The sequence below is a fragment of the Macrosteles quadrilineatus genome, unplaced genomic scaffold (genome assembly GCF_028750875.1).
Source record: "Macrosteles quadrilineatus isolate MER2022 unplaced genomic scaffold, UCM_ALF_1.0 Scaffold_5__1_contigs__length_97177068, whole genome shotgun sequence".
Taxonomy (NCBI): Eukaryota; Metazoa; Arthropoda; class Insecta; order Hemiptera; family Cicadellidae; genus Macrosteles; species Macrosteles quadrilineatus.
In genome coordinates this window covers 26484047-26496697 of record NW_026542598.1, presented here as the reverse complement: position 1 = coordinate 26496697, position 12651 = coordinate 26484047, and the positions used below count along the sequence as shown (strand labels likewise).

The window sequence follows — 12651 nt, the reverse complement described above, 5'->3', positions numbered from 1 at the left end:
AGTCAAAGGTACATATAAAATACTTATCACTAACTATAATATTTAGTTACGTACTCTCAGTGTTTCTATGACTTATCTCTTTTAAATAAAAATAAATAAAAAAACATTTGTTTCATATCCATCAACAACTGAACAAACAAAATTTATGCTAAATCTCTTATTGAGATATAATATACAGTAAAAAAACCGTTTGAAGATTATAATAATTATTTTAACATGCACAATTTTATTAATAAATAAGTATACGTTTGAATTAAAAAATAGAAATAGAGTATGCCTAATATATTTTACAAAATAGAATTTGTTTTAAAGTTCGCATTTAATAAACCGTTGCTTCAAAAAGAAAATCTAAATTTAATTTCTTATAAAACAATGTTACTTAGTAGTAAAAAGCTTGATAAACACGGATTTACTAGTATAGACTTCATTTGAGTATATAATTTATACAGTATTTTACTGGATGTGTAGTTCAGATTACAATGCTGAATATCCCTTCTCTGTTCTGGTGAATATTTGGCACAAAGATATTTCCCACAGGAAATGTTTAGGTTCCGCCAAGCGGTTGTCACTTTCCAGAAAGAGTTTTTCACCTTTACAGTGTTTTTATATTAACAAATAATTTTTAACAATATAGGCCAAATGGTCTTAAATACTCCTACACAAGTTAATTAGATTACTTCCCCATCTTCAATTGAATAATTATTTTCCTATTCTAATGTATTTGGCTTAGGAGGGAAAACAGTATTTACGAGATTTAACTTAAAATAGGTATATTTATTAAATGTCGCTGAGACGCGTTGAGCTATTCATGGTTTTAGCGAATTTCCTATTTATGGAATTACTGATTACCGAAGGTCTCATGGTGATACCTGAAACCTAATATAAAACTCTAAATAACTTCTTGATTAGCATCGTACGTGTTGTTAAATTACCTGAAAGCACAAAAATACGTCAAATAACACGTATAATAATATATTTACACTATACTGTTTACTCACAAGACGGTAAATACATATGAAAGATGGTAACTGGTGATAGATTTCGATTGAACACTCTAATAATCATCAGACCCCATAGGCAAAAAACCCAAGTCTAACATAAAAATCGTCCAATTTGAATAAAATGTGTTAACCTTCATTTATTCAAACAATTTTGCAAATCATAATGATCTTCTACATATAAAACGGGGGTTTATGGGGAGTTCTGTGAGGAAAAAGTTGGGATTTGGCGTTTTTTAGCTTAAATCGTATTTTTTTTTATTTATTTCTTAACCATTACGTATAGGCCTAGCTTAAAAATCGAATAATTTAGTATATTGAAGGGTTGTTATCCACTTAATGGTTAAGGAGAATATTCCAAAAAACACTGTGAAATATTAACTGTATGAAACGTAAAAGGAGTCATTTGAGTGACAATCCAATCAGGCAAATGTAGGCCTGATTTCTCTTCGTCTGCAGGTTTGCTGTAGCGGTGATATTTCAATTACCCACTAGATTCTGTCCACGTATGAAGTGCATGTTGCCCCAGAAGTAGGTGATCGATGATGTTTTCAGAACTTGCAGTAGTTCATATTCAAACGACGTATTCCTGTCATCGGAATACTGTAATACATTGTCCAGAGTTCTTGGCTTGAGAGCGTGTGGAACTTGGCCAAATAAATCTGGATAACACTGCATTATTTAGAATCTAGTACTGTCGAGTGATTCAGTATCATTATTCGTTCTTGTTTGGCTTATTTTTATTTCTATTAACGGTGGCAAATGGTTATCGTTATGATGAAAAATTTAAACATTATTTATGTTAGGATATGTGTGTCTAATCTATTTGATCAAGATTCAACATGATTGGTGCAATTAATCAAAGCTCTCATACTACACTTCTATGTGTGTTCCAAATACTCCTGAACGGCTGAAGCGGTCCTTGCGAAATTTAACACAGTTATAGTAACCTATTATGGGAAGGTATCTGAAATAGAAATCACATTACAGCGTTTCTTCCCAAGTGAATTTAAGCTTTGCGAATTTTTAAAAAGGTCATTTTGATTGGTCACCTTTGCGATATAATAATACAAACTAGTGTACCTGTTGCTCGAATTCGAGCAATTGCTAAGTATTAGAGGTGTTATTTTAAAAGGAATAACGGTCATAATTTCTGAATGTTTAGAATTAACATATGTTCTTCTTCTCACTTGTAACTTCTGACAACAGCTGGAGTTTTATAACAATTTTTGTTTCCCATGTTAATCTTATGGAGAAATACAAAACTTTAAAGGGCTCCAGGGCCTAACTCTCTAATTATTTCCCTAAAAAGAAAGTTTCCTGCACAACTTCACGTTACGCTCTTTCCAATGACACCGAAAACATGTCAATCGGTTCAGTAGTTTCGGAGGAGTAATTGTCACAAAAAACATGCTTGCGTATTAAATAAGTATAGATGTAAAAAAAGAGTCTCAGCATATGTTTGATACAAGGAATTTATACAAGCAGATTACGAATACAAAACGAAAGGAAAGAACATTCGGAATAATGCCCTTGAGGATAGTATACTACAAAATTAAAACCAATTAATTAGAGACTATGTAGCATTGACTTTAGATACTGCAAATTGACACCACTCATTTATGTAAACCACTTGTCCATAGTAACGATCTCTTAAAAATTTATACTTTTTAAAGGTTCTTAGGCTTCAAAAATGTCAATATTTTAACTCCCCTAGATTTCTATGAGAGGACTTCTAACAAAACAAATAAGGAGTGAAACGTGGAAGCTGTCTGGACCAGACGATGTAATCAATCCGTTATCGAGCTGCGGGGAATGGCCGTGGTTAGCCCTCGTTGGAAACACATTAGTTGATGTGGACCAGCTGTTCAGTGTTCACCTGCGCTTCTCAGCTGATTCATTTGTCTTGCCAGCTACAATCATCCTGCGTTAGATTTCCTAAACTATTTATCAATGTTATTGAATAAAAAAATATTGTTTATGAATGAGTTGTCGCTTTTTTAAAAGCAAATATCTATTCAAAATGGTCGTGAAATTCATTTTTATTATTTTGTGGAAATCTATGGTTAAAATAAACGGTATCAGCAATCTCATACATAATTTCTCCCATTAGCTTGTCAACAAACTTGATCATACCCAAAAAAAATAAATGTCTCGTATTCGTGTTTTATTTATTATTTTCGTGTAAACAATATGACGCTCTTCGTATGAATAAAGAAAACCGTCCTTGTACAGCCAGATGATGGTGCCACACAGGCACCGAAACTAGTTGTGTTTACAACAACGTTGGATTGCTTAATAGCAGGTATTTGAACTTTTTTTTAAGAAATATTACACTTAAGAGCTTAGTATGCTTAATTTGATGCACATGGTATTTTTGATCGTGATTTTTGTGTGTAGCGTTAAATAATGGCACTACATTGTTGTTTGAATATTATTCCACCAGATTTTCAAAGCCAAAAGAAACTTTACTCTCCTAATACAACTACCACGCCTAATTGTTAGATTGCTATTCGATATTTTCCAGCAGCATTTATGTTTATTCAAATATCAGTAATGGATCTGTGTAAAACATTCCAACAAAACTCGTTAACAGGCGTGTGCAGATCAATTTTCACCAGAGTTGTTGCGGCGGTGGTTTTTGTTCCTAATTGTTACTAATGCTTTTTTAACGGCAGCAGTTAGCCACATGTTACAAGTTACATGTTACCCGGAGCCAGGCTGGCCCTAAAATAATTTTTCTGGCCGATTTTTTACACAAAAATATTTCTATAACCCACCATTTGAAGAAGGGAAATATGATCACATAACCGAAAACAGGTACAATCTAGGTATTTTAATTAGTTTACTTAGTCAACGTTTAAAAGGTTTGTAAAATAAGGACAAGGTATGTTCCAGAAGTATGTACATTTATATACAAAAGTATCTAAGATTGGTTTGTAAAACTATTGGAAGATGTTATTTTACTATATAAAATAAATAGACCAACAGTTATAAGTTATAAGTTGGTTTTAAGTTATTTATAAGTTGGACCAACAGTCATAAGTTGGTACAAACATGCTTGTACTTTGTCAATAGGCAAAACAGTTAAGTTTTTAAAAAGTACCGTATGGCCCGTCAAAATCAATAACTTTTCATATCATTATATTATAATAGTTTTGTTTACAGCTTATCCCTACTAAAAATAAATGGGGTGTCCCACGAATATGGACAAACGAATTACAGTGATTTAACACAATTAGAAAAAGGAAACTATTCGTTATGACATACTTTTCGCAAGTCACCAACATTGCTGTCAAAGGAAGTAAAAATTTAAATTCACATGATATAATATGTAGAAAATCATATTTCTTTACCTTCTAAATTCAGTCACCAGAATATAAACAAAATATACTTTAGTTTCACTTTTTCTCAGAGGGATTAAAAGAAATTTTGACAACATTGTTTTGTATTTATTGATTTTTTTTATAAAATGAGGTTAGACATTCTTTAAGAAAATGTATTAACCTGTAGTCTGAACTGAATATTTATTACCGTCATAAATATCGTTGAATATTTGATCACCGTTAAACCTTATAAATTACCGATATCGGTAAAATGAAAATATTCTGGAAAGGTTTGTTCTCCGTTCAATTAAGAGAGCTGTTCAATTTGATTGCATACTTCAATAACTGATGCCTGGTTTTTCTCCAGTAATTGAATCAGAAGCTCGTTTAAACCTTTATTTAATTAAACTTTTTCTTTACAATATTTACCAATCCCTTTAAACCCATTTGGTACATTTCATTATTTTTCCAGACCGCAGATTACATAACATGTTTTCAATGGAATCTATTTCGTCAAGAAAACAATGTTTAATTCTTGTTGGACGTTTTAAGCTTTTTTGGTGTTTAATGTATAAACAAAACATGTATATACGATAGTGTTGTGCGTTTATGTAATTCAAAGTGAAAATGTATAATTAAAATCAACATATTGGTCATAAGTACCAGAATAACAGAGTTAGTTTTTCGTCATGAATAAACGTATGCATATGTTGTTAAACTTCCACTTAAGAATCGTAATATACTTTAAATAAATGTTACATTTTTTATAGTTAAACAGCATACACTAGTTACAATGCGAATGTCAATTTTAAGACCAATCTGTATTTCTCATATTTATAAAAAAATATGTTAATTATATGCAGTGTGAATGTATTTCCTAGACAAACAATATTCGTTTCATCTCAGGAAATTCTAAAGCGACAATATCTGGTCGAAAAATCTAAATAAATCTCATCTCAACTATTTACTAATGTACAGCTAATTTTGACCTAGCTACATTTCACATATACACTTTACATTTCACCCCCAAAGATCAATGCTAGGTCATCCGGCTGCACTCTATATTGATTTCTACTTACTACCATAAAGGAATGAGGAAGCCCTTGGGACAGGGGAGGTATCCTTTGTTACAGTTAGGACTGGACAAGCACCAGGCCTCTGGGGGTAATTTCCTCGGCTGGCGATAATATTGATAAAGATCTCCCGTGAATGCCCCTTGCCTGTTCCTTTACAACGTAGGTGTATCTTTTGTAAAAAAAAATGGGTTTGGAATAAACACGAGATTTTTTATTAGTCTCATGTATAGTTCACTACATAAATTATGTATTGATGGTGTACTTATTAACATTCAAGTGTTACTTATTTTTTTATAGTAAGTAGGTAAGAACATATTGCTTTTCGAGCAATAGAAATTGAAAGTTAATCTAATTGTTTTACCCACACAATATCTGTTTTAGAACATTTAGGAAACTGGTTTAATTTAGATGATTTTTATGCCTCCAGGTTCTAGCCCGGAATTGTTTTCCTTAATAATTAAGGTTTAGAGAGAGACTCGGAATTATAACATAAATTAAATATATTTGTGTTTGGCGGGATTTGAATACGTGACCTCGGGGACTGAAGTTCCGCACTCTACCAAAATACCAGCTTGATCTCTAAGTTAGGTGACCTTATTGTAAACATAAAACAACTATTAAATATGTGTTTTATAAGATAAAACATGTTTTTTCCCCAACTATTGACTCAATCTAGACAACTGAATTACTAATAAAAAATTTCATCTCAAATTTTTCAACAGTTTATTCATTTTACATTATATATCAATGGTAATTATCACATCTCTAATATTAAGAACTTGTTTACAATTATTAAATCTTACCGTCGAAAAGAATAAACTAATGTGGACAAAATAAAAACTCCTATCGCTAGACATCAGGTGAAGCTGACAATGAGGTATGCACTTGAAACATCTACCATTAGGACCTGTCAAACGTGTCCGGTATTGATTTACTAACTCGCCTACTAATCTACGATGTGAGGACTTCACTGTAATCAGTCTTTGGGCAATTTAAATCAATTAGTTCTCGACAGGGCAGTTAGACTAGGTAGCTTCGAGGCAGATACGTACCTCAGATTGGGCTCGATACTGACCCGATATAAAGGCGTTCTAACGTACAGTTCTCTCATGCCATTACACAATGATTATTCGTCTATTACGTATATTCTTAATCAATTGTTCCCCTGACTTTTTACTACCCTTTTACATAGTATAAGGTGAAAGTATTGTTTTACGTCAAAACCTTCGAGTTTAAGTTTTGATGTGTAATATCCGCTATGGGTGCCTCTCAACCCATAAGAGGTTTTCGAAGTGATGTCTGTGTGTGTATGTATGTGTGGATTTGTACAGAGCTACAGACTACACCTTTTGTCCGATTTTTATGACATTTGGTATGTAGGTAATCCATGGTATCTCCGGTATTTTTACAAATTTTAATATGTAATGGTTTTTCCCATAAAGCCACACGTAAAATAAATGAAAAATCTGAGTTTCTCAAAAACCGTTCTAACGAATAAAAAAATCTACATGTTACGATTATGTTAGTCAAAAATAGCGTAACTAGCAAAGCTGTAAATCTACGAATTAAATCAATAGGCCGTTATATAGGCTTTTTAATAAATTACCTTTGTGTTAAATCTTTGATTTGACATTTTACCCATCATAGCTAATGTGTTTAAACAATACTAAGACGAAATATTTATAACTATTATATATATAGATAAAATATTTCATTTCTAAACAAAATTTCTTACCCAAGTAAGCGCTTATTTATTCGTCTCAGTTTTTATCGTTGACGTTTAAATTGTTGAAATGCAATGAGTAATTGAAAAATATTTTAGCGACGAAAAGTTAATAGAATTGGCAAGGCAAATAGTATATAAGATTTACTTACTTGCAGATTTCTAGTACTCTTTACAGAAGTAGGTGAATCAAGATATATGGAGAGATCTAGCTGGCGACATGATTCATTTCTATTGGACATGTTGGTATTATTCCTTGCAATATATCTCTGGAGCTGACCCATACGGATCACGAGGATTGGCGATGGTCCAAAAACATTTAAGAGCACTTGGTGCATCCCATACTTACTGTCGAAATGTTACCGTTGTTACAAGCAATTTATTTAATTCGGTTGTTTCTCGTAACCTTGTCTTATTGGAGTTATTAATTTAAAAGTGTATTACATTTCATAATAGAAAAAAGGTAAAGAAGCTGTTAACTTGTATGGAATGTGTAGTTAGTTTTATTCTGTGGATTTCCTTATATGTAAATAAAATTACTTGTGAATTAAAAAACAATAATTACTGAAACGTTGTACCATAATTGTCTATTTCACATAAAATCACCACATTAACGTTCAAAAGTATAGTAAATTTAGTCTAAATGGCTAACGAACTCTTAGAAATAATTTCCAGTTAAAACACATCAGTTAGTTTACAACATCTATTACTGTTTAACATAGTTTAAAAACCTAAAATATTTTTTTATTTGTGATTAAGTTATGGATTCTTATTTTCTTACTATACCACTTATAAACACATGTTCCAATGCTATTCAAAGGTTTCTTAGTGTTCTCGTTTCAATCTCATATGCATTTTAATTTTCCCTCATTATTGAAAATGCAATATTTCACGATTAAAAGTATCGTAACGAAATAAAACAGAAAATGCCTTCTTTTGATCCATCTAAAGTTCAATAATGTTCAATGTCAGCTTGATTCGTTTATCACACAATTGTAAAAATTTAATGTTGTAATTGCCTACCAAACATGTGACAAGTGATGGCACTGGTTTTTCCCCTTAATTGTTACTAATGCATTTTTAACTGGCTGTTAGCCATGTGCCACACGTCGTTGCCGCTCTGACTAATTCAATAATAATTGTGTAATGAGGTTTTAATAGAAATATAAATTCTATAGCACCTTAAATTTGAAATACCCCTGCTGCAGCAAACCTACAATCTAAATGAATTTCTCATTAGATTTTCACTTAAATGTCCCCTTAAACATGTCAGATTTATTTCCTATTCAAATATCCATTGGTTGAACAAGTACAGGTTTGCTGCAACAGAAAAGGTTATCAAATTTTCTTTACTTAAATATCAATAGTTTAGGATAAAATAAAAAAAATCCAAGTTCGAACAAAATAGCCTACCTATAAACAAACAAACTACAAGAGTTGGCTTATTCTTCATAAAAATAAATGGGAATATTAAAGTTCCAGTAACAAAAATATGTTCCGCAATCATTAATCGTACAAAATACTTGAACATACTAAATGATATGTTTTTGAGTTTAATAAAATGGTTAAGAAAAAATAAGAAAATTCTTTTTTAGAGGGTCAAAAATAGAAAAAAAATCTAAAACTTTTTACTGTACACGGGTTTAATTATTAATCCTTCGATTTTTTTGGCTGTTCTTCGATTGTTTTTTGACTTTAATGATTTTATTGAAACTCATAAAGTACGAAATGACGAGGAAAAACGCCTAAACAGCTATCCAAACGACTACGTTGACATCAATCAATTGAGTCAAGCTGACATCACTGTTTTGAAGATTAAATCATAACAACTACCTGACTCGAACGAAGTAGTTTTGATAAATTTAATTGATTGAATTCTTTAGTAGTTTTGTTGAAAAGTAAAAAAATATGTCAAACAATACTGGAAACATATACTTATACTCATATTGTTTTAAAAAGACAGTAAATATAAGCAATATGAAAAGTGGTAGTGGTTATTGCTTTCGATTCGACACTCTAATCATCATCAGACCCAATTTTGTATGAATATTTTTATATTTATTTTTTCATATGAATTAATGAATACATTTGTCGCAGTCACCAAGAACCATTTAAACTATTACATCATCAACGATGATCAATGATGACACTATTTTGTGATTACGTCATAGCTGTCACTCGTGACCGTTATGGTTTTTAAATTTAAGTAGTTTTGTTCCTTCGGTCGACATGTTGTCGGATTTTTTGTATACTCACAGAACCTTTAACATCAATGACGTGGTTCAAATAGTATCCAAGAAGACCTACCGGTCCAGAATGGCGCCACTTTTTAAAGATGACGTCATTAAGTGGCGTATTTTTTGCCTCACTTTTTTTGTTTTAAGATAGTGTAGACTGTCCAAGAAGCCCTGCGGTCTGGAATGACTTCTTTGTTTTAAAATAACGTCATGAAGTGACGTAGGTTTGATCTCTTTGTTTTTTGTTTCAGGCTGTAGTGTAGACCGTTCACAAGCCTCATCACCAATGACGACGTCAACGTGACTGCCGAGCAGACATGCGGGCCAGGCTGACGTCACTCTGTTGAAGGTGACGTCACTGCTGTCACGTGACTGTGACGTCATGGCCAGGCTGCTGCTGTTGGCCATCATCCTGGTCAACTTTGTACACAGCTGCGTTGCTGCTTCCGGTAAATGTTACATTTTAAATGATAATTCAATCAAGTATAATTATCACGATAAACTATGTGTTGGTATTCATTGAAATGAATACATAATTAATCAGGGAGAAAATATATTTCACTCATTGTATTATATACAATAAGTAAATTTTCCTTCTTAATGAATCATTACATTAAAAAACATAAAACGTAATAGTTAATTAATTTTAAATAACATGTAGCTTAGTAAACTCCTTATGAGTCCATTTTACTATAAATATGTGTAAATATACGTGTAAAACATTATTTTATCGTTTCATCGTACATATAGGCACACTCTTACATTTAAGATTGTTTACTGAAAAACGTAAGTTTAAATATTAATAGAAACCCATTGAGGTTAAAATCTTTAATTTGTATACAAACCTCATATCAATTGTACGACACAAATCAAATGCAGAAGTAGGTTAAACAAGATGTATGAAGGGATTTACGTGACTACATGATTCATTTCTATTGGACATGTTGGTATTATTCCTTGCAATATATCGTCTAGAGCTGACCTCTCGAAGCAAAGTGAATTTGGTTATGGACCAAGACTTTTAAGAGATATTCCACTCCGTGCATTAAATAAGCGATTAGAGTCAAGATTGAACTATTATTAGAAACACAAATTAATCCAATTTCACACAAACACAAGTCGACAATAAACAAAGCTCTTGAAGGAAATATTAACATTACAACTTTATCATTACGTCGTTATGTAAAAATACATTAAACCATAGTAAAGGAAAGATAAAATAGTAGGCCTATTGCTAACTCAAACCCTTTTAGAGTGAGGACTTTGGTTATCTTAAGTTCATATCCCGTTAATTACCAATGATTGCATCTAATTGACCTCATTTAGACCTAGCCTAAAGTAATGAGGAAAACAAATTCCGGGATGGAACCTAGAGGAATAAAAACCAATAAAACTAAGATTCCTTAGGATTATTTATTTTTATAAAACATCCAACTGCCTAGAAACATCATTGCTTTTAAATATTTATGACTTAGATTATAATTACTTAAATATTACAAACTTATAATTTTTAGTTACGAAGTTGTCTATTTGTTAAACAATATCTATAAACATATCTACGAATAAGTCTCAATCGTGTGGAAATTAGTTGTATTAGTTGTATAATACTAAAAAATAACCTGTAATTTTGAAGAAAAAAATTTAAGGTAAAACTCTACTGGTATAACAAGTTAAGATATAGATTTTTAAATTAAACTGTATCAACAGAGGATTAATTGTGAGGTGTTACAACGTAGGCCTACCAAAAGCAAAAAGTTGATAAAACTTGTATCAAATCTAAAGAGAAGCTGATTGGTCGGATCAAGGATGATGAATCTTTTGTGGCTCCGAATGAATATTAGATCAGGCCTTGGGAAACCTTGCCAAAAGTTGAATGGAAGGCAAGTTAAACATTACCAAGCAAACTTGCTCAAAAGATACTTCACTATGTTAACCTCAATTTCGACATCACTTTCTTATGAGGGCTCTTTACAACTAATTTGATTAAAAAGTACTTTCGTTGAACCAAATGGTAGCTGAAGCGATGCTTTATAATAGGGGTAACAAATTACCATTCTTTATAAGTACGGGTTTTCTTTATAAGCTGTATCCTCTGTAAGTTTGCATCTTGTAGTTATTTACGTTAAGAATCGTTGTTCTAAAATGTGGCATATTAAACTACTTAACAATTAAAAGTACAAATTAATCTTATAAACCAAAAAACTTTTGCAAAACTTATGACGGCTGACCATACTACTGGACCAAATTACACGCTGTTGGTACCAAATGAAAGATATTTTCCTGTAGATGTGCAGAATCCCTTTATACATTAAAATACAGTAAGCTAAAAAATAAGTACAAAATATGAATTTAAATTCAAAACAATTTACATGGGCCTAATTGGTTGTCATGTTGGCAAAGAAATAACAACAAAATATAAACACAAAGTTAAAAATAATTAAAGAAATTTCAATTACATTTATTTGAATTATGGGTTGAAAATAGAGAAGTTGCACAATACAAACTTTTGGTAGAGTTTTCGACCACGGGGTGAGCCCTCGTAATATCTGCTTGATATTTTTATTTTTATTTTATATAACTATCATTTCTCTAAACCACTTACATTTTGATACAAAAGTAATGTTCCGTATGTCAAAAACTACAATAGATACAACTGAGGGAAAGGGTCACACAAATAAATCAATCTTTTGGTAGACATGGCCGTTTAGTTTTAGTGCAATAGCTTCTTTCTTAAGAACCCCACTTTTGAAACTTCTAGCTATGCAAAATATCAGAATGTCTGGTTATAGTTTTGTAAGTAAAATAGACTACGTATACGTTTTAGCATAGGTAGGACACAACATCTTTCTCTGATTGTTAATACAAAACACCCTTCTGTGCAGGTAGTGTTTTATATTTTTATAATTACATATACATTTTTGCCTTCCTCTCTATATTCATTTTTACTTATCTGTCTGTGTGTGTGCGTGTTTATGTTTTGTTTTATTATGAGACTAACAATTGATTAATGTTGTTATGGCAGGAGAGTGCCAGGCACCTTTAGGGATGGAGGAAGGCAGAATCCCAGACAACGCCATCTCTGCGTCCTCCTCTTATGAAGTGAAATCCGTTGGGCCTCAGAATGCAAGGTATGTTACATTGCTTTATCACACAATATACTGGCACTAAATGCTACTTTGGCATTGGCAACTGTTATGCAATATTTCCTAGTAGAACTTTTGAGAAAAGGTTTATACCCATCACTTGTAGCCCCTGAGCTGCAATTACGAAAAATCAGATTACCTACGTCAT

The 12651-nt window shown here is 31.7% G+C and overlaps 1 protein-coding gene across 2 annotated transcripts in view; it reads left to right on the top strand.

Moving 5' to 3' along the window:
• LOC128993890 (discoidin domain-containing receptor 2-like) overlaps window positions 1–12651 on the top strand; it is a 77046-nt gene that overhangs the window by 32102 nt on the left and 32293 nt on the right. For both annotated transcript variants that reach the window (XM_054417960.1, XM_054417959.1), the window contains exons 2-3: window positions 9612–9809; window positions 12383–12488. In XM_054417960.1, coding sequence (XP_054273935.1) covers window positions 9743–9809; window positions 12383–12488 — 173 coding nt within the window. In that variant the 5' untranslated portion in view covers window positions 9612–9742. The remainder of the gene's footprint in view (window positions 1–9611; window positions 9810–12382; window positions 12489–12651) is intronic.